This window comes from Ammodytes marinus (assembly GCF_949987685.1).
Source record: "Ammodytes marinus genome assembly, chromosome: 16".
Taxonomy (NCBI): Eukaryota; Metazoa; Chordata; class Actinopteri; order Uranoscopiformes; family Ammodytidae; genus Ammodytes; species Ammodytes marinus.
In genome coordinates, this window is record NC_137220.1 from 23,346,044 (window position 1) to 23,369,105 (window position 23,062).

At 41.3% G+C, this 23,062-nt stretch overlaps 1 protein-coding gene across 1 annotated transcript; it reads right to left on the bottom strand.

The window, feature by feature from the left end:
- Nucleotides 1-264: 264 nt before the first annotated feature.
- Nucleotides 265-22,684, bottom strand: tbl3 (transducin beta like 3). The gene is made up of 23 exons (XM_080044338.1): nucleotides 22,536-22,684; nucleotides 22,353-22,404; nucleotides 22,058-22,153; nucleotides 21,352-21,399; nucleotides 21,109-21,250; nucleotides 20,903-20,987; nucleotides 20,149-20,319; nucleotides 19,965-20,040; nucleotides 19,767-19,863; nucleotides 17,053-17,270; nucleotides 16,465-16,606; nucleotides 14,997-15,055; nucleotides 14,632-14,738; nucleotides 14,382-14,517; nucleotides 13,371-13,610; nucleotides 12,988-13,058; nucleotides 12,157-12,313; nucleotides 11,582-11,640; nucleotides 7,750-7,853; nucleotides 6,881-6,952; nucleotides 6,202-6,360; nucleotides 2,624-2,717; nucleotides 265-1,125 (listed from the first exon to the last, which is right to left on the bottom strand). The coding sequence occupies exons 1-23, from the start codon at nucleotides 22,565-22,567 to the stop codon at nucleotides 741-743; spliced, it is 2,802 nt and encodes a 933-aa protein (XP_079900464.1). The 5' UTR covers nucleotides 22,568-22,684; the 3' UTR covers nucleotides 265-740.
- Nucleotides 22,685-23,062: the final 378 nt, after the last annotated feature.

Genomic DNA, 23,062 nt, shown 5'->3' on the forward strand with positions numbered 1-23,062 from the left:
CTTCATTTCCCACGATGCAACCAACAGCATCTTTTAAGACATTCTTCTCACCCACCTCTTTTGAACTCCATGCCCCACAGTTTGTGAAGCAGTTATAATGATCAAGTCCCACACCCAAGTACGAGATAACCCCCAATGATATGATCAGGGTCACAAAGCTCCCCGACAGCCAAAACCACGTGACGATTGAGATACATTTCCAACATTTTGAACAACATGAACAATGTTCTGCAGATCACTTCATAAAAACACAACTCATTTTAAATCAAAAAAACATATTTTTTTATTACATAAAACATTTGTAGTCATGACATAAGAAAAAGGAAGTCCCTGGTTATATAAGGAGCCTTTTGTGTTGTGGTAGAGTGGGTGGATCAGGTCTGAGCCACATTGCATAACTAGACAATGGGTGTCTGTTTCTGGGAGGGGATAATGTCCATTATATCTGCGGGAATCTGGCTGCTTTAGTTTCCTCACATTCCGATTGGAAGAACTTTAGATAACGGCATGACAGAGAAAGTCTTTATAACTCCTGCTGCAGAGATGGTTAGGAGGGGGGGGGGGGGTGTGAATGCACGGAAACCTTTTATCTGTATCATCACCAATCCACACCTGTCTGTCTTTCACATGTTCAGTGTGTTGCTAGAGCTAACGGTCCGAGATAAGACGACCTCTCAGGGCGTTTTGTCTCTCTCTCTCTGTGTCTGTCTGTCTGTTAGTCCCCAGCTTGGAGATCCTTGTCAACTGGTCAAAGTCTGACATTGTGCAGTGGAAGACAAAGGGACACATTTCATCACACTTACAGCTGTCTGATCCTTCTCTTCTTCTCCTCCCTCCTCCTCCTCTTCTGAGCTCTCTTCACTGTCAGAGCGGTGGTCTCCGTTTGTGTTGCTTCTCTCTCCGTTCTCCACTCGCCCTCCGTTGCTCGAGGCTTTCCTGGTGACGCTGACCTCCTCGTCATCCCCTTCTTCAACAATGGGACATTTTGGATCGTCGTCTTGCCCTCCATCGCTGTCGTCTCCTCCTCCGTTCTCCTCATCTCCTCCGTCCATCCCTTTCTCCTTGTCGATGGTAAAGAAAGGCCGTGCGAGAGGAGTGGTGTCCATCTCTTCATCTTGCTCTGTGCTGGAAAGGAATGACAAAATGGATTTGAAAATTAGGGGAGCTCCTGTGGCGTAGTGGATAGAGCGCGTACCATATTGGCTCGGGCCTTCGTTGCAGTGGCCGTGGGTTCAAATCCGACCCGTGGACCTTTACTGCAGGTCATCCCCCCTATCTCTCTCTGTCTCCCCATTTCAACTCTGTACTGTCAAATAAAGCTTGAAAATCCCCCCCCACCCCAAAAAAAAATGCATATTAGTTTATCAACCGTATCTATTCTATCTATTGAAACATATATTAAGTTTACAGCTGTAGTGCGTAACTTCTGTTGCCCCCCCCCCATGAGGAATTACAACACGGTCCGCGCATCTACATGGAGGTGAGGTTTTTTCTTAGTAGTAGAATCAACAACTGAGGGTGGCACTCTTGGTGTAGTGGTTAGAGCATCCCCCTAGAGGCTCAATCCTCATCGCAACAGACCTTTTTCAAATCCTAACCGTGATCGGTTCTCTGCAGGTCTCAGTGCCCCATTTGAACTCTTTCTCCAAATCTGTCAAATTAAAAGGGAAAAACGCCTAAAGATAATCTTTCAAAAAAAAATCAACAACAAACATTTCTTGGGTGCGTTTTAGGATTTGTCTGAACTCCTGAGCTACAGCGTCTGGGGGGGGGGGGGGGGCGACACCAGTTTGTAAACGCTGCCATACTGAGAAATAGAGAGATTATTGTGGAGGCGATAGGCTTAATCAATTTTGGGTCAACTCGGCGAAGGTTTGAATGTAACCGATATTCATTTATACAAAAAGTAACGCATTAAAGCTTTAACACATATCATCCCTGTTGTAAATCTCTCATCATATCATTATATATCATTTACAGTATTTTGGTATCAGTTACCCAACAATTAAAGCCCTCAGGACCTGACAATGTTAACAGTCAAGGCTCCATTCAGAAATGCAAAAATGTGTCAACGCCGAGAATGCTGCTCTGCAACAACACCACCAGCACTCATTTCCTCCATTGGGTTCCCTTGAGATGGAAAACACAACTAAAGTCTTTGTGTGGTTCCTGGAATCTCAAGTCCATCGATCACAGGCTGTCAGACTGTTTCTTGTAACAGAGCAGGAAGAAACTGAGTGCACCCTCCCGGGCCGGGCCCAGCAGCAGAGCCGGGTTCGATTCCCACCCGCGGTCGTTCTCTGCACGTCACGCCCCTCTCTGCCCCATTTCACCTCTGTCTCTCTGCACTATCAAATAAAGCATAAAAAATGCCCCAAAAAATATCTATACAAAAAATAATAATACATTTAAAAAAACCGCAACCTTCTTATTTTTTCTGCCTTCTACCTCTCAGTGCCTGTGATGAAAAGATAACATAGCTGACGCTGCAAAAACATTCCAGGAGTTGTCTGTGAGATTTGAAAACTGTGTTTTTTTTAAGCATCTGACTTCCTGGTGCTGGTGGTGTATGTGTTGTACAGGCTAAGCAGGAGGTTCAAGTCCCAGCCACGGGCTTCCTCACCTGGACGGAGCTCCGGCCACTCTCATCTTCTGCCACATGTAGTTCAAGAACATGGAGGCCTGCAGCAGATTGCCAATCCTCAGCATGTGTCTCTCTGTTGGAGAAAAAAGACAGAGGACAGTACACAGTTAATCATAGGTGACATACTGTTGAATGGGTGGACTGTATAAGGTTATTGGGTTAGAGCAGAGTGTCTTCCTGGGGTGTCGGTAAGAACACACAGTAGAGGATAGGATGCAGTCGTGGGCTTTAATAGCAGACTTTGGTGGTTTACAGCACAGCACAGCAATGCACAGGATAATTAACTTAGGCTTTGGGGTTAGGTCTGCATAAGTGACAGAGTGTGTGGTCTGAAAAGGGAATAGACAAGAAACCACATTTGCATTAATATCAAATAATATAGGCTACAGTATGTTCACAATATACAAGTGGAAAATAACAAGGAAATAACAGTATTGCCTGTGCATTACTACAGGTAGGCTAAACAGACATACTCTTTCACTAACACAGTGTTACAATGGTGAAACACAAACCAGTGTTAAATGGTCAAAGGCGGGAAACATATAGAACAAAGGGCTTAATGGCTCATTAACGTGACCGTTACACTAGTAAACGACACGCGAATTCACACACACAAAAGATCGCCGAAATTGCACTATGTGTAGCGAAATAACATTAATATCAGGGGCTTACATATAATAGTGTGATACCGGGCTAGTAACTTCAACTAAGGAGGCATAAATTAGGATAATGAAGTGGTTTTCGACGTTTTCTACATAATAATTAGCTTAACACAGGCCGTGATAAACAGGTAATAAACTCACTTTGAACACTCATAAGGCTTATGAAATATACAAGTCACGGTAGGCTTAACTTAAAGCATCTTATGTGCCGTTCACAATGGACAAACTCACGTTTTGGTCAATAATGCACACAAACAGACACTCCTCCACTGAACTCTCTGCCCCTCTGTGCGCATGGAATGTCCAAAAGTAATATGAGTGCGGGCACGGCGAGTGAGGGTGCATGAGGGAAGCGGCCTTTCCAACACATACTGTCATCATTTCTTTTCCCCCCCCCCAGAGTATTGCACACATTCATGACATTGCCAGTTTCTTCTGCTGTTGATTACAGAAAGTAATGATTGTACACTCTTGATATTGTTTTTAAGCCGCATTACCTTTTTATTTTTGCTGTGGACTGGAAACATTTGGGTTTGACACCAAAATATGAATATGAGACAATAGATCAACATTTCAGCTTTCAATTCCAGGTATTCACATCTGGATCCGATACACAACTGTGAAGAAAGCATTATTTGTAAAGGAACACCACATTTTTAGGTGAGCAAAAGTATTTAAATTTAAGTGAATAAGACTTAATATTTTGTCACAAATCCTTCGCTTGCAATAACTGCATCAAGCCTGTGACCCATTGACATCACCAAACTTTTACATTCTTCTTTTGTGATGCTTTTCCAGGCTTTCACCGCAGCCTCATTCAGTTGCAGTTTGTTTTGGGGGGTTACTCTCTTCACTCTCCTCTTTAGCAGGTAAAATGCATGCTCTATAGCGTTTAAGTCTGGAGATTGACTTAAAACCTTCTATGTCTTGCTCCTAATTAACTCCTTTGTTGTTTTTGCAGTTTTTTTGGATCATTATCTTGCTGCATGATGAAGGATCTTCCAATCAGTTTGGTTGCATCTTTCTTTAAATTGGCAGACCGAATGTTTCTGTAGACTTCTAAGTTAATTTTGCTGCTGCCATCATCATGTGTTACTGTGTTGTTGTCAAGATGAACCTTCACCATTAGTGATGGAAAGGCTAAAGTTTGGAGAAGGAAAGGATCTGCTCATGATCCCAAACATACAGGCTCATCTGTGAAACACGGTGGAGGCACTGTCATGGCTTGGGCTTGCATGGCTTCTTCTGGGACGGGCTCATTATTCTTCATTGATGATGTAACACATGATGGCAACAGCAAAAGGAACTCAGAAGTCTACAGAAACATTTTGTCTGCCTATTTAAAGAAAGATGCAACCAAACTGATTGGAAGATCCTTCATCATGCAGCAAGATAATGACCCAAAACACACTGCAAAAACAACAAAGGAGTTAATCAGGGGCAAGAAATGGAAGGTTTCAGACTGGCCAAGTCTATCTCCAGACTTAAATCCTATAGAGCATGCATTTTACCTGCTAAAGAGGAGTAACCCCCCAAAACAAACAGCAACTGAATGAGGCTGCAGTGAAAGCCTGGAAAAGCATCACAAAAGAAGAATGCAAAAGTTTGGTGATGTCATTGGGTCACAGGCTTGATGCAGTTATTGCAAGAGAAGAATTTGCAAGAAAATATTACGTTTTATTCACTTTAATTTATTTTATGTCTATCTGTTCCAATACTTTTGCTCACCTAAAAATGTGGTGTTCCTTTACAAATAATGCTATCTTATGTGTTGTGTATCAGATCCAGATGTAAATAGCTGGAAATTAAATCTGAAATTATGATCTATTGTCTCATATTCATCTTTTGGTGTCAAACCCAAATGTTTTCAGTCCACAGCAAAAATAAAGGAATTCTCCTCACCGTTCCAATACTGGCAGAAACCAGTTGGACCCAGGTACATCCATCTACTATTCTCAGCATTGAGGACACTATTAATCCTGACCAAATATTCAACCCCTACTCCTACATCCAAATATTTCAAATTTTGACTTATCAGTCCAGAGCACCTGCTGCCAGTTTTCTGAGCCTAAGTTCCTATGTTTTCATGCACAGTTGAGACGCTTGGCCTTGTTTCCATGTTGGATGTATGGCTACAATTTTGGCTACAGCTCTTCCATGAAGACCACTTCTGACCTCTGACCTTTCCAGACAGTAAATGGGTGTACCAGGATCCCACTGGTTTCTGCCAGTTCTGAGCTGATTTGGAAGGGAGATAAGCTTGGTGTGTTTTTCAGAGCAGCACCTTGCATCTTGAAACCCCAGTCGGCCTTGAAATCTTTGTCTGTGTGAGACTTTGCTTATCCAGTATAACTACTTTGTTTGCTCACTTCGCATTCATTTAAATTGCTAAAATTAAACAATTAGGCTATAATTATATTTTTGAAAGCATTCTTAGTTTAAAGCATTTTTCACACGTGCCTAAAACTTTTGCACTGTACAATAAAAGATAAATAAGTACATATTACGAAAAATAGTACATAAGAGTATTATTTAGGGATACAGTTGTTTAGCCATGATTTCAGCACAATTTGAACAAGGAAGTTCTCTACTCTGTTAATTGTGTTCATGTTGGAACCGTGCCATGGAGAAATGAAGTGTAACAAAAACAGCATCTTTCAAGTGTCGAGACTAAAATTTCCTGTTTGTCCACTTCTCAGGCATGCTACAGGCAAAACCCTGCAGCCACACATTCTGACCAGGGTGCTCTTGGCATTTACTTATGCTAAACAGGACACACCTACCCATCAAAGTTTTAAAAAAAGGGAGTTGGAATGTGTATCACTAGTTTATCTTTTGTGGCATAGTCTCCACGTTGACCTTGAATCCAGTCTTGAAACCTGTCTGTCTGCTGACCTGTATATGGGATGAGGCCCTCCAGGTGGGTGCGTGCTCCCTGATACTGCAGCAGCTCCTCAGGGGGCAGGTGTGTGAGGAGAACCTGAAGGACAGCCTGGGCGTCCTGACAGTTTCTGGCGTTGGTGTTCCACACCACGCAGTAGCGCAGGATGGACTCTGAGACAAAGACAGAGTTTATTACTTCATTTACTGTAATGCATTCTTTCCATGTATTGCCATTGTTTCAGTATTCAGTGGAATAGTATCGTGTTTGAAAGTGACTAATTTCCTCAGGACAAAAGAGTGGTGGCTTTTTCTATTCACCTGCTGTCACTTAACAAGGAAGCCACAAGCTGCGCTCGATAAATAATGAATGAGTAGTTGGCATCCAGAGGGTTTCTTAAATTGAATTATTGGGGGTAGATGCCAGAATTTATCAGTTTTGTTTTACCGTAAACGAAACTGATAAACTGGTTCTTGTTTTTCTTTCGTTTCATCATTAAAAAAAGATTTAAAATGGGCGCTCCGTGGTGTAGTGGTTTGAGCGTGTACCCTAGAGGCTTAGTCCTCGTTGCAGCAGCAGCATGTCACCCATATCTCTACCCCATTTCATCTCTGTCTCTCCAAATTGTCTCATAAAGCATGCAAAAAATGCCAAGAAATCATCATAGAAAAATGACATCAATGACCCTTTTACCTTTCTGATCCACTCGGAGCTTCAGCACCGTCTTCTCCAGCAGCTCGCGGCTATCTTCCCCCTGACGGATCGCTGCAGGCAACATGAGAGAGAATTATGTCAAAGGCAACAGACAGTTTATATGTAGATTATCAATTCCTGATCACAGACCCACACAGGTCTGCTCACACTTTTACCTCATTTATTGCAACAAAGCACTCTTGTTCATAAATAAATATAAACTTCAGAATGAGACAAAAGTGTGTGTGGCTACTTTTCTTGTTCTCTATTTTGCGTAATTTCACATAAAATGAAACATCCAATCACAAACTGTGATATTGACTACGGTAGGATGACTGTGCATGAATACTAGGTGTGATCGATACCGTCGCATAATCCCCTCAAATCCAAGAAATGCACTAGCCTTTGTTTGACACAAGTACTGAATACTGAATCACCACATGTGAGAGGGATAATTCAGGGTGTAGAAACTAATCTGCAGAGATGCCAACAAAATGATTTAGAGAAAGAAATTAGGTCAATGCCATCAATCAAAATAACATTATAAAACAATCGGTGTTATGTCATAGAAACTTGTTTGTCTTATGTCACCTGCACTTATTGCTGAGCAACATTATAGCTATTCACTGGCAAATCCAGGCGTGTTTCTATTTTTATAGAGCAGTGTGCTGTGGATGCATAGAAACGCACACCACAATGAGAGACGAGAGATGACTGACAGGATAACTGCAGGTTAAACAAAGGAACAATGCATGGAGTATGTCTAGAGACAAATGCTGTTAAAAACCACATGGACACAGAGTCCCCTGTCTATACAGATGTCCCACATACAAAAGAGGGAGCGGCAGAAGAGTTGTAGACTAGAGTACCTTTGATGACAGTGAGCACCGTGTGTGGGTGGTCCAGCGAGATGGCAAGACCCAGAGCCTTCAGATACTTCTTCTCATGGAGCAAGTTGGACAACTCCTGCTGCCTTCACACACACACACACACACACACACACACACACACAATAAAACACAAGAGACACAAGTTCAAAACACAGACACAGGGACATTCTTCTGTATTCGCTCAAAAGGAATATAATTCTCAATGTTTACTGCTAATTTGCTAAAAAAAATTAACAAACAGAACAGTCAGATATTTAAATGTATTTTTAAAAAAAACGCTCATTAGCAAGGTTTGACATATTAACACTTTTCATGTGAAAATGTCTCGGCTGTATCACTTGGTCTTTTTTGTCGTTATAACAAAGCCATCAAACTGCTTTGATGAGCAAAGGTCGAGATGGAAGAAGCATGTCAAGTCCTTCACTATATTCTTGATGGGATTGTAAAAGAATAACTTAACAAGGCGTTTCCGCTGCGTGCACCTTTTACCTCAAAACACCTGAGGGATTCTTTATAGAAATCTCCTCTATGTATAAAGCCGAATTAAGTTGGTTTCTGTCTGTGGTGTTGCTAGTAATAACTCATTTGTTACACTGAACACATAATCAATTGCCTGCAATTCCTACATTCCTAACAGAATAGAACAAATACAGCCTTGACCTCTGCCAGGCCTGACCTTTGAAACGCCGAGGTTCACCTTAGACCAGTGGTATTCACTATTTTTTTCAGGAGAGCCGCACTGACAGGACAAAGTCAGCAGGAGAGCCATTTTTGCCACAAAGTATCAAAAGCTATAAATCCAGTCATACATAAGCATGCCTGCTTATTAATATGTAATTCTTGAACCAGTGTTTCCCACAGTATTTTGTAAAACTGAGGGAACCCAGTCCTTAGGGGGGTCCGGGGGCATGCTCCCCCGGAAGAAAATTTGGTACCTTTTAACCCAGAATGTATCAATCTGGTGCACTTTTGGAGGAAAATTAAGAGTTGTGTGACTGTGTACTATTATCTGGAATAATTTGGAGACACTGGGTCACATAACATCAAAGCTATTGAATAATAAATTATTATCCTACTTTTTATTCAAATATTTGTTAAAAAAAATTTATGAATGACATATTATCAATCAAAATGGGTGTGTTCATATAATACCCCCCTGGAATAAATTTTTTTTTACCTTTCAAAAGGTAAATTCATCAATCTGGTGCACTATGAGAGGAAAATTAAGAGGCTTATTCAACTGTGTCTTATGTGAGCTGTTTAGCAGCCTATTATTTTTCTGGAATAATTCAGAGACATTGGGAACCCTGCCTGATCAAAGTGAACATACAATATGCAGTTTAGACAAAACACTTCATTTTCCTCGTTTGTGGAGCTTTTCATCTGTCCACCTGGTGCCCAACTGGTTCTGAATAGACATACAGTATCTCACAAAAGTGAGTACACCCCTAACATTTCTTCAAATATTTCATTATATCTTTCCATGCGACAACACTGAATAAATGACACTTTGATACAATGTCAAGTAGTCAGTGTACAGCTTGTATAACAGTGTAAATGTACTGTCCCCTCAAAATAACTCGACACACAGCCATTAATGTCTAAACTGCTGGCAACAAAAGTGAGTACACCCCTAAGAAAAAATGTCCAAATTGGGCCCAAAGTGTCAATATTTTGTTTTGCCACCATTATTTTCTAGCACTGCCTTAACCCTCTTGGGCATGTAGTTCACTAGAGCTTCACAGGTTGCAACTGGAACCCTTTTCTACCCATTCATGACGACATCAAGGAGCTAGTGGATATTAGAGACCTTGCGCTCCTCCATCTCTCGTTTGAGGATGCCCCAAAGATGCTCAATAGGGTTTAAGACTGGAGACATGCTTGGCCAGTCCATAACCTTTACCCTCAGCTTCTTTAGCAAGCCAGTGGTCGTTCGGAGGGGTGTTTGGGGTCGTTATCATGTTGCAGTACTGCCCTGCGGCCCAGTTTATGAAGGGAGGGGATCATGCTCTGCTTCAGTATGTCACAGTACATGTTAGAATTCAATGAACTGTAGATCCCCAGTGCTGACAGCACTCATGCAGCCCCAGACCATGACACTCCAACCACCATGCTTGACTCTAGGCAAGACACACTTGTCTTTGTACTCCTCACCTGGTTGCCGCTCCACACTCTTAACACCATCTGAACCAAATAAATGTATTTTGGTCTCATCAGACCACAGGACATGGTTGCAGTAATCCATGTCCGTAGTCTGTTTGTCTTCAGCAAACTTTTTGTGGGGTTTCTTGTGCATCATCTTTAGAATAGGCTTCCTTCTGGGACAACAGCCATGCAGACCAGTATGATGCAGAGTGCGGCGTATGGTCTGAGCACTGACAGGTTGACCCCCCCACCCCTTCAAGCCCTTCAGCAATGCTGGCAGCACTCATACGTCTATTTTCCAAAGCCAACCTCTGTGTACGACGCTGACCATGTGCACTCAACCTTCGTAAACTGGGCCGCAGAGTGGTATTGCAACATGATAACGACCCCAAACACACCTCCAAGATGACCAGTGGCTTGCTAAAAAAGCTGAGGGTAAAGGTTATGGCCTGGCCAAGCATGTCTCCAGACTTAAACCCTATTGAGCATCTTTGGGCCATCCTAAAACGGGAGATGGAGGAGCGCAAGGACTCTAATATCCACCAGCTCCTTGATGTCGTCATGAATGGGTAGAAGAGGGTTCCAGTTGCAACCTGTGAAGCTCTAGTGAACTACATGCCCAAGAGGGTTAAGGTAGTGCTGGAAAATAACGGTGGCAAAACAAAATATTTACACTTTGGGCCCAATTTGTAAATTTTTTCTAAGGGGTGTACTCACTTTTGTTGCCAGCAGTTTAGACATTAATGGCTGTGTGTCGAGTTATTTTGAGGGGACAGTAAATTTACACTGTTATACAAGCTGTACACTGACTACTTTACATTGTATCAAAGTGTCATTTATTCAGTGTTGTCCCATGGAAAGATATAATGAAATATTTGAAGAAATGTGAGGGGTGTACTCACTTTTGTGAGATACTGTATATCAATGTAGCCTACCAGTAACCAGCATGAAATGTTGAAATCGCATCCAAGCTAGCATTGTTGCGGTACCGTGCGTGTGGTTGCCAGGTTGTTAAGTGTTCTCCAATTTAAATGTCCAACTTAGCGATATGAAACGAGATCTATTTTTTTGCAAATGATTTAATATATTCCATGTTCGTGAGCATGCCTGTGATAGACGGTATGCATAACATATTTTTATTGACCGTGAGTTAGTTTTTTCCCCCACAGCCCAATCTATCCAAGAGCACATTCTCCCTTGTAATGCATGAAAACCGCAAATCTGGCAACCCCGCTGTCAGTCAGCGTACGGCTGAGCAAGTTTAAATATATTATTTTCTAGTCTGTATTTCCACCTTGTAATGCCGTTGTTGACTTATTCTTTTATTACTTATTTGTATGAGAGCAGCCACGTTAGTTTAACAGGTTTGATGTTATAGATCTGCTTGTTTTTAATGGTTTTATGAAATATCTGTATTAACTGCATGATCATATCACAGTATTTTTTTATTGCCATGCGAGCCGCACATAGAAGCTTGGCGAGCCGCATGCGGCTCGCGAGCCACGCTATGAGTAACGCTGCCTTAGACTAACACGGTTTCTGTTTGATAATGTGGCGACAGACAGACAGGTTTCTGCAGGTTCTCTGTCAACAAAAAATATTTTGTTTCCGCATCCTCATGCAATCATTTTTCAACTGTAAAAGGATTATGGTGTGTGTTACTAACTTGAGTATCTGATCCTCCTGCTTGGCCTGCTCCTCTGCCAGCTCCACTTCAGTCACATCCTAGCAACAGAAAAGAGACAAAAATCGTTTGTGATTAACAAATTTATTTTAGATTAGTTTATATAAATCATTTTTGAATGGTTCTTCAATTGGTTAAATACTTATCCGGATTAAACTAGTGTATTTGAAATGAATGTTGCTTTTGAAAGATTTGAATTCTAAGCTTTTAAATAATAATTCTCACACAGTATGTACAGTATATGTATCATTTTCAAAAACAGATCCATCAAAACTACCTTAAAAGGAATACCTCAACATTTTCAATAGCACCTTGCCTCACTATCCTGCTCAATATAAGGCTCGATATAAACTGTGCGTGCGTTTTTGACGAAGTTAGGTGCAATGTTGAACTCTTCCTTTAAGATGCCATGTTACTCTTTCCTCAACCTGCCATAATATCTGTTTAAATCTTTATTGAATTTTACCACTTTTATTTTGTGGTTTCTCCTTTTTTCAGCTCAATCCCCTCTCAGCGCCCTCTGTATAACATGCGACTCTGGGTCCAAACACACTTACCATCCACAGGGTGATGTTGGAGTCTGCCGAGGCCGTCACCATCTTGTCATCCTTGCGGTTGCCGTGGAGCCCCCACACTTTGTCCTGGTGGGCGTCCAGAGTCTTCACACACTCGTTAGTCTTTATGGTCCACAGCTTCACCAAGCCATCTGAACCGCTGAGGACAGAGCCAAGACGAGAAGAGACAGGAGTTCAAAACTGTGACTTTTAAGTGTGTTGTGTGTGTTCACAAATGGCAAACATTGTTTTTTTTTACTGCTAGTTTTACTGAACAAGCATGCTGAAACTTAACGTGCTTTTAGAACATGTGACAGCAAGTTTTTTTCCACCTTTGCTTACATTTTATAGACCATACAATTAATTTGAAAAATTTACATATTAATCAATACTGAAAATAACCAAAAAAAAAAAAAAAAAAAAAAAAAAAAGATTTGTGAGTGTGTAGATGCACATGCGTACTATTCTTAAACAATAAAACTGGATAAAATGAAACTTTTTTTCTTCAACTGTTTCTAAAGTTTCGGAAGTGACTAGTCCTAAATGTGCATCTTTACTACGCACACAGGTTGCATAACTATCAGTATGAAAGAGTGAAGTATGTTGATGTTAACAGTTGAACATCAGATATCTGAGATAGCAGGATAAGCATGCATGAAGGGTTTATGAGCTGAGCTTTCCTAAACGGGAGGGTACAACTACTGGATGCTGCGTAGTGTTTTCAAAATGAACCTGTTAACGCAGACACACAAATATAGAGGGGGAAAAAAGGATTGGTATTTGAAATTGCACTTGTATGGATGGAAGCTTTGCATGAGTGGCAGGTGGGGTTACCTGGTGAGCAGCTGAGTGCCCCGGCTCACAAAAATGACCTTCAAAACGGACGCATCGTGACCCTCGAATGTCTTTGGAGAATTAGAAAAAAAAAAACATATAAATTTGTATTCTACAATCACAAATGCATTTAAAAAATAATAATAATCAGCTATATGAAGTGAATTTATTTCTATCTTTCACAACTCAGATTTCCACATCATAGTGTCAAACATAATCAGAAATCATCTGTTGAACTTAAAGTGAGGGATATTTGTTGTCGAATGAGTGTGTCGGTTTGAACTGAAGCTTTTCAAGACGAGGCTCTGACAAGGCAGAGTAGCTACAGCACATACTTGACTAATGAATGCTAGTGACTGATGGTATTCTGTGATTAAAGACACCTTGAGGCAGCTGAAGTCCTGCAGGCTCCACAGTTTGGTGGTGCCGTCGGCCGAGGTGGTGGCCAGCACCTGGTCCACGGGGGAGAAGCAGACGGCCCAGACGCCCCGCCGGTGGCCCCTGAACACCCCCAGCAGGCCCACCTCCCCCTCCCCCGCCAGGGACCACAGCTTGGCCGTGCGGTCCTGGGAGCCCGAAGCCAGCAGCTTGTCATTGGGCGACACCGCAACACTGTTTACATCCTGGAGGAAGAGAAAGTGGGGGGGAGATATTTTTTTTAAATGCTTGATTTATAGATTTTTTTATAAACACACACACACACACAAATACAAAAATAAAAGATTAAATAAAATGATTTTTTTTCGCCATCCCCATCCCATACTGGAATCAACAGGGCTTTCCAATGACTCTCTAGTTGTGTTGACCAGCCTAGAATGGCTGTTTCTGGGTTGGGAGATAAATTTAGACACAGTTAATGAGAAGGGAAAGTTTGGAGTACTTGGGGAAAAAAGCAGACGTGCTGAGAAACATAATGGAAAATAGGGCGGGGAGGAGAACAAAGGGTGTGATACTACAAATATGTGTCGTCTTACATAGCTGCATCCGGTGCCTCCTTGCTAAGCTGGTGTTACATGCCAACCAAAGGGAATGTTATGTAAGCCCCAGGCGGGAACGTGAAGGTATAGCAGGAAGTGATGACTGTTTGGATTTTACTTTCCAGTAACGTTTAACAGTAAATCAGCGAGCAAGCAACCTGTTTTTTTTTTTTTCCACTTCCTTATAAAGAGACTCAGTTTGCAAAATGTTAAACTGCAGAGGTGGAGTTCATCAAATGTCACATTGAAAGTTGACACCTTAATTATCCCACCTTAACAAGCTTGCATGTTCTTTCCCACATACCCTGACACAACTTTTGGCCCCCAGTAGTTTGTCATCTCAAGAATGAATTTGTGGAAATATATGATGCAATGTCAATGTTTCAAATGTATTAGGAATAGTATTTGTGCTGGCACCTTATCGTGCGCCTTCTCTGTGGCGCGGGCGGTTAGCTGGTGTACGTCTGCCCCCGTCGTGGACAAGTCTGCGGGCAGATCCCAGACCTTCACGGTGCAGTCCTGACTGCCAGACACTATGAAGGAGGCTTTAATCCTGGACAGAAACACACAGGAATATGGAGTAGGTTCATAATGATCCAGTTTTTTTACATTTACTACCCAGCTCTTTGCCCTTGTTGGTGACGTGTGTGTGATAACCAGGTGTTACCTGGAGCAGGTGATGGAGCCCACAGCGTTGGTGTGGCTGGAGCCCTGAGCCACGCAGTGCACCAGACCACTGTCATCGTCCATCTGCCACACACGTACCGACCGGTCCTAAAGACAAACACACACACTGCATGTTACTGTTGCCTTATGTCTGGTTTACTGGTGTCCATATTTATAGATTATGTGTCACACAAATCATTTATTTAGCTAAATCAATTCTTAATAAGATTTTTAAAAATATATAGAGAAGTCTATGTTATTGAAGGAAACTTAAAAAAGAAGTTCTGACGGTACATATGCGGGGGTTCATAACCTTTTTAAAGTTTCTACTTATTGTCTGCAGTGTTGATGGACGTGTGCGCTCACCTTTGCACAACTTGCGAAGAGGAAACCCTTTTTGAATACGTCCAATGAGAGGACAGTATCTGTGGAAGATGAACAGATAGAAGTAGCTGTGAGTCTCAGTGTAGATAAACATCTCTCCGACTTGTTCAGCAGGTCACATTTCTTCAACATAATGCTGAGGAAAACTGATTTTTTTTTGATCACTGAATTCTCATGATACTGGTTCCTTGTAATTTAATCAATGAATACATTTCCTTATTTTGACATAATACTTGATGTATTTAAATGTCTGTCAAAACCACTCTGAAGGTTTGTTACAGTTACATCTCTTCATTTAAAGGTTCATTTACAATGTTTTTATGAGCAATGTGGTAATACACTCACCGGCCACTTTATTAGGTACACCTGTTCAATGGCTTATAAAAACAAAAAGCTAATCAGCCAACCACATGGCAGCAATTTAATGCATTTAGGCATTTAAACGTGGTTAAGACAATGCACTGAAGTCAAACCAAGCATCAGAATGGGGGAAGAAAGGGGGTTTAGGTGACTTTGAACGTGGCATGGTTGATGGTGCACAGCAGGATGAATCCATACTTTCATGTCGTTTACGCCAAATTCTGAACCTGCCATCTGAATGTCGCAACAGAAATCGAGACTCATCAGACCAGGCATTATTTTTCAATCTTCTATGGTCCAATATTGGTGATCCTGTGAGAATTGTAGCCACAGTTTCCTGTTTTTAGCTGACAGGAGTGGCACCCGGTGGGGTCTTCTGTTGCTGTAGCCCGTCTGCTTCGAGGTTGGTCGCGTTTTGCGTTCCGAGATGGTATTCTGCATACCCTGGATGTAACGAGTGGTTATTTGAGTTACTGTTGCCTTTCTATCATCTCAAACCAGTATGCCCATCCTCCACTGACGTCTGACTTCAACAAGGCATTTTACGTCCACACAAATGCCGCTCACTGGGTCTTTTTGCTTTTTCCGGCCATTCTCTGTAAGCCCTAGAGATGGTTTAGTGAGTGAAAATCCCAGTAGATCAGCAGTTTCTGAAATACTCATACCAGCCTTCCTGGCACCCTCAACATGCCATGTTCAAAGTCACTTAAAACCCCTTTCTTCCCCATTCTGTTGCTCGGTTTCAACCTCAATAAGTTGTCCAGTCCAGGTCTACATGCCTAAATGCATTGAGTTGCTGACATGTGATTGGCTGATTAGTAATATGTGTTAACAAGAAAATGAACCGCTGTACCTAATAAAGTGGCCGGTGAGTGTATGTCTATAATTGTAATGAGATTGTTATTTGCAGTCACCAAAGTTTTTTTTTTTACAAGTGAATGGAAATCTGTTTACCTACATTAATATTTTTAATAGAGCTTAACAGTGAAATGTTTTGTTTCAAACAAACTCTTCTGCCACCAAGTGAACAGACAAACCCAGCTGGGAGGCATTTCACACACACACACGCTGCCCCCTGCTGGTGACTCACCCGTGTGTCCGTAAAGGATCTGGCAGCTGTTGGTGAGCAGCTCAAACACCTTCAGCTGGCAACTGTTGGTTGCTACGACAATGTGGCTGTCGCATTTACCCACAAACTTCACGTCAAGCACCTCGTCGCTGTAACCCACAAACTGCGAGAGGGTGAACAGAAGAGAGAGCGTCCGTTAAATCGACAGAAATAAACATTAAACATGGCCCATGCCATGTGTCTAGCTTGATGTCACGGAAGCTGCTTTAAATATAGAGCAAGCAAGAAAAGTTTTATAAATATAATTGTATATATCATCATAAGTGACTTGCCAGTACAGTGAAGCAAAGGTGCAAATAAATGTCTCTTTTCCCTTCAATGTACCCCATGAATTACAGTTATAAAAGCTCAAATGGCTAAGCAGTTATCTAAGCCACAACTTTGTAACCAAGGCAAAAGTAAATGTATAGCGTTCTGTATATAGACACCACGTTCTTATTCGAAAAAAATGTAAACTTGAACCTTTTGTGAAATGTACAGGCTAAATACATTTACAAACACAGATGTTTTGCCCAGTGATGGATCAACGTAAAATAGTAAATATCCCACCTGCTGCTGTGTGCTGAGAGCAGGCAGCTGGTAGAGCACTATGTTGTGTTCGGCTGTGACTGTGGCCAGTCTGGAGGAGAGCGGCAGGTGAAGGAGAAACGTTAGACTGCGGGGGTCATCGTCCCTCCCCTCCCCGTCCTCCTCTGTCAGGGAGACGCTGGAGAGGCTCTGGGTGTAGACGCAACGCGCCGTGCTGGCCTCCCACACCCTCAACACACCTGCACGTCAGGAAGGGACAAGAGGTGAAGTCAGAGGAAAAAAAAGACAGTTAAGATTAGGGTTGCAAAGGGGTGGAAAGTTTCCGGTAAATTACCGGAAACTTTCCGGAAACTTTCCACGGGAACTTTCGCTCGGGAATTTTGGGAATATTCAAAATTGGAAATTATAGGAATGAACTAAATGTCGGTAATTTAAATTATTATTTTTTCACATCCAAACATAAATCTAAACATTTAAACACTATGTTTGGTCATAGGCATACATGCATGCAAAATAATAAAATTAAAAAACATTACATTTGTAAGAAGAACTTTATCAAGTTTTGATTATTTTATGAACAATGAATAATTTCACTTAACAAGAAAAAGATGAATGTTGAGTTAAATATTATTCATCTGTCTGAACCCAACCATTCAATAAATAAAGTCAAATGCCCCCCATGTGATGGAGGAATGCACAGAGCATGTAGGGGGCATGGCCTCAGTAGGGGAGGACGGGGTAAGTAGACACACTTTTTTCTCTAGTGAGAATTCCTCATCACCTAAAAGATCTTTCAATAGTCATTCCTACATTAAATTGAAGCTTAAGGTGTTGGCTTGAAATGTGTACCCCTAACTTTTTCTATCTTATTGTAAGAAATTAATCATCAAAGACACCCTTACACATTGTGACAACCAACCCCATCAAGGGGTCGGTTGTCAAACACTATGGGATTGTTTGTCACAATGTTATCTTAATGGGAATAATCTTAAAAATAAGTAAAGAAAGTAGAACTAAATTTGAAAGTTTAATTGCATTGTCAAGTTGACAAATAGGCCTACATAACTTACTATAGCCTTGGCAGCTGGTCTAGTTTGGGATGCACTGGGTTGTTTTGATTTTTTTGCCCTTTTTTCTTTTGCATGCTAGCTGCCTTTTCCTGCTCTATTCTTTCCTTCTCTGGGGATACAGAGAAGGATATATAGTGAGGATACAGCGTGACAATTTTTTTCGTTATTGGGTTCCTTTTCTGGCTGCAGCCTTTGGATAACATGTGACAACCAACCCCCCAAAAAATGTGACGACCAACCCCAACTTGAATTTCTTGCTAGCATCAAGGCCAACAACCATCTGACAACTAATTAGCTTGCTAACCACACTCTAAACTATATTTTACCCTTTACACTTTTTTTCTTCAAAGCCTAGAAGAAAAATACTGAGGAGCTAAATATTTTCAATTTGACAAAACAAACAGTCCTCTCACCTCAAATTCAGCAGTATAACTCCAAGGAAGACTATGATCCCAATTCTGGATATTTACATACCAAAATTTCACAGACAGCGCCTTCTGGTTCCGAGATATAACGATTGTGAAAACCAACCCGTGTGACATAGTACCCCGTTCTCCCCTACCCCTGCAGTAGGATGTGTGCTAAGTGCAATTTGCCAAGTGTACTTGCATAAAATCTGGTTGTTTTAGTCAAGATTTTGCTAAAATATATTGTCCCCAACTATATGTAAAATCACAGTTTAAGCCTCTGTAAACCTGGTATAGTAAAAATCAATATATGATATCAAGTTGGGTGTCTCAATAAACTTTGAAAAAAATCTGATTTGAAATTAAATGTTCATAAATATATTAAAACTTAGTTGAAAAAATAGCTTTTTACAGTCTAGAACGTTTGCCTGGACTGAAATAACATAGTTAGGAGAATTTAGTGCATTTGGGTGGCTTTAAATTTGGTAAATTCCCGTTTATTCCCGTTAATTCCCAAAATTCCCGTTAATTCCCATAAATTCCCGTTAATTCCCATGGAAAGTTTCCAACTTTGAAAATTCCCGGAATTTTGCAACCCTAGTTAAGATTAAGGGACGCACATAGCAACTTATTTCCCCAACTTTTAAAACAGAACTAGTCGACTAGTCTTTTACATTTCTTTTTAGAGAAAACCAAGAACAATGTAAACGCTTGAGGAGCCCTTCATTCTCAAAATTATTCTAGACAAATGACCAAGCATGTGAATGCTGTTCAAATGTACGGCACACTGTTTATTATGAAGATAACGGCCCGTCATCAGACACACGTTCCCAGATGGATTAACGCACATCGATCGAGATCGTTATTTTATTGAAGAGTGTCTTTATAGAGTTTCTTGTTAAACGTTAGTGTAGGCTTCTGTTTGCTAATCGCCGGACCGCAGAGTACCGCTGTGTTGTTTTGGGTTCGTCTCCACCGTCGTGCGTAAAGGCAGCATTACAACGAACCAGTCATCACAGTGGTCTTTGAGCAGCGGTCATGAACACCTTTTTGCTTTGTGCTCTCATTTGTCTCTCTCTCTCTCTTTCACTAGCCGTCACCTATAGGCCTACACACGTTATGTTCAAGTCCAAGTGATGGGACAATAAATGACTAACCCGACTAGTATTTCTGGTATTAGAGGCAGCATTAAAACGTTTAACCGACTAGTCCTGTGCATCCCAAGTTAAGATTAGACAGTTTAGTGCCTGTGACAAACCTTTACTGCCAGCTGTGACGAAATGCAGCTCCTTGCTCTTCACTCCGATCTCAGAGAGGTCTTCGTTCTCAGGCAAAAGCACAACACCCTCCACAGTCTGGGGACATGCATGAAGGACACCGGAACATTATAGTATTCTATTATTTTAAAATAACAGAAGACATCAGCATCTTCAAGCAAAGAATCCTACAGTCTTACCTCATAGACCGGCACAGTCCTCTTGGCTTTTCTGCTCTTAAGGTCCCATACTGTACAGATCTTGTCTCTGCCAGAACTGCAAGTAAAAGATTAGCCCCCCCCCCCACAGTTACAGCAAGAAGAAAAGATGAAGAAGAAATATGTATAATAAGGTCAGAATCCTTCTCAGAGCGTACTACAGTACCTGACCATGGTGTCTCCGTCTGGGCTGAAGGCGAGGGAGGTGACTGCGCTGTAGTGGCTCTGCAGCACAAAGACACACTGGCTGGAGCTCAGGTCCCAGAGCCGGATGCCACAGTCCAGAGAGGAGGAGAAGAGCTGCAGGCGGCCGATATCCGGGTGGAACTGAACCAGGCTGCACAAGATGCACAGAGAGCATTTTTATTTTGCCATTGAATTTAGTCACAAAATCAGTGTCTTGACTGACTTCAAAACTAAAATCTTTAACTCAAACTTTTTGTGTTTTTTTCTGTTTAATAGTACTCCACCTGAATCGATTCATAGTAATATGAATCGACTTCATAGTAATATGAATCGACTTCACCTTAATCAAAGGCACTAACTTTAAAAACACACACAGCTGAAAATGTGTTTTTGATAATTAATAATTAATAATAATAATAACTTTTGGTTTAATAATTAAACCAAAAGTCTTTTTACAAAGATTACTACCACTTTACTATTTTAAATAGTTCTTGAATAACAATACAAACGTACCATTTAGACTTTTCTAAGAAAGGCTAAGTTCATTGCTTGTGTATAGGCAACATTGAACTCTTGGCCTCTTTGTTTAAGTAAAGAAAAGGTTTTGCCGGAAAAAATAAACTGTTTTCATTCATGGATTCATGCATCTCAAAGTAAAATACACAAACAAATGTAAAGCGTAAAGCACTAATCTTCCACTTTGAGGGTTTTTGAACCAGGATATCTGAACTTACTGTACGACGCCCGATGAGCCTTTAAGGTTGTGTGTGCAGTACTGCTTCACCACATCCCAAATCTTTATAGTTCCGTCACAGCCACCTGCAAGACAACAAGAAGGACAAACTCTTGGTACAAATTGTACGACGTCCATGTGGCAGAGATCAGGCAGAAAACACAGGACGGGACGCAAAGCGGAATAAAAGCTCTGTTAACTGCTGACCTGTGGCCAGTAGTGTGGAGGTGGAGTCAAAGACCATACTGGCTACGGGCACCGTGTGAATGGCCCTCCAGGAGCGAGTACACTGAGCTTGCCTCCAGTCCCATTGCTTGAGCAGCAGAGCTCTACTGGCCGTTACCAGCATCTGTGACGGGACATAGAGCAGAGGACACTCACGCTTAGTAAACATTGTCTATAGGCCGACCTGATGAAGGAACGGAGGGCGGTTCAAGGTGTTTGCATTACCTCATCGTCGTCGCTGAGAGCGAATGATGTGATGTCCTCTTGATCATCCTGCATTTACAATTCAGACAAAAATGTGACATTATTATTATTATTGTGAAAATGTATTAAAAAGAGTGACGGTTCAACTGACTAGATGACATCGTATTTATCAGCGTTATTTCTGAAAATAAGAATCATCTTCAAATGTAGTGGTCCCGTCATAGTTTTGTGATAAGTTGATATCTTCAATTTGACACCAAATAATGTGATATACAATGATACAAAAACAAAGCACAGCAGCAAATCCTTACATTTGAGAAACTGCACACTTTTTCATAAACAATCATTTTAATAACTACCAACATAGTCCTAAATTGCCTTAGCTTTAATTATATTTTCAACAAGCCAAGGCTGTATACCTTATTCATCATCATACATTCAAAACATCACATTCAAAAACACACTAAAACATATTAAATACAATTTGTAAATAGAGTATTCCATTTCCAATTTTCCCATACTCCATCATTTGACCTTCTCTAAATTTTAAATATATATGGCGCCATAGCAAATAAAGTGATACAGAATACAGATGTGGGCAGGTAAAGGTCAACAACACAAGTTCTGTATTATGCTGGCCATGCATTCCCCTAACCCTGGGATACAAGTGCTGATGGCTGTTAAGACTTTTACAAGTTATAAATGATTTGAGTTAGTTAGGACTTACGTGCTCAACACTGTGAATGATCTTCCCTGTGCTGATCTCCAAAACATTGACGCGAGATCCACACGTGCAAAAGATGAACTTTTCATCTTTGCTGATCTGAAAGAGAGACACACAGAGGTTAAAGAGGTTCCCGTGTCAAAGTCAGTACACTGGTCTTGGGCAGTGTTGGAGCTAACAATTGTCTTGTCTCCTGTGGCTCTCTCTCACACTGAGGGCTAAAAAGTCAGGATGTTGTGGTCTATAACTTACTGTTTATTTAGCATAAGACACGTTTGACACAAAGCAGAAAACTCACCTGCACTTTTCCTCCTTTGTAAAACGGCTCAATCTTGCTGGAAACAACATAGCTACACGGGAACACAGAAAAATGACAGTAAGTTGTAGCAAACTATTAGGACAGCACTTTAGCCTAGCTCGTGTTAGCCGGCTGGCAAACGTTTGCAGCATATGCACGTGCCACGCGTCAAAAAACACTTACTTTGTTTTGAACTGAAGATTGGTATTTGCCATGTTGCTCACGAGAAAGGACCCCCTAAAAAACGTAAATATCCACGCAGCTTTGGTGATAGCATATATGCTGTATTCCTCACTTCACACGTTGGCTACAGTCAATACTACAGCCCCGCATGTTTGATAGTTGAGTCGCATTCATTGTACGTCATTCGAGCGCACTGAACAGCGATTGGCCGGGCCCGGCAAATCAATTGTCAACCATACAATCCGAGTTGTCAACATATTAGAAAAATATATGTAAAAGGGTATGTTCTTTGGTGAAAGATGTAACTTTAGAAATAAAACGTGGGGATACTAAGAAATCCTCAGAGCCTCAAAATGAACTTTGACAATTAATTTCCCCCCTGGGCTCACAACAATAGACTCAGCTGAAGCTATTCATCTTTTTAAAAAACAGTTCCCTGTTTGACGTGGTGAGGCTGAACTCTGGTGCTAGAACAGCAGGGAAAGGACGCGCTCCGTAATGAGCGCCATTATCTCCCCTCGTTTTTA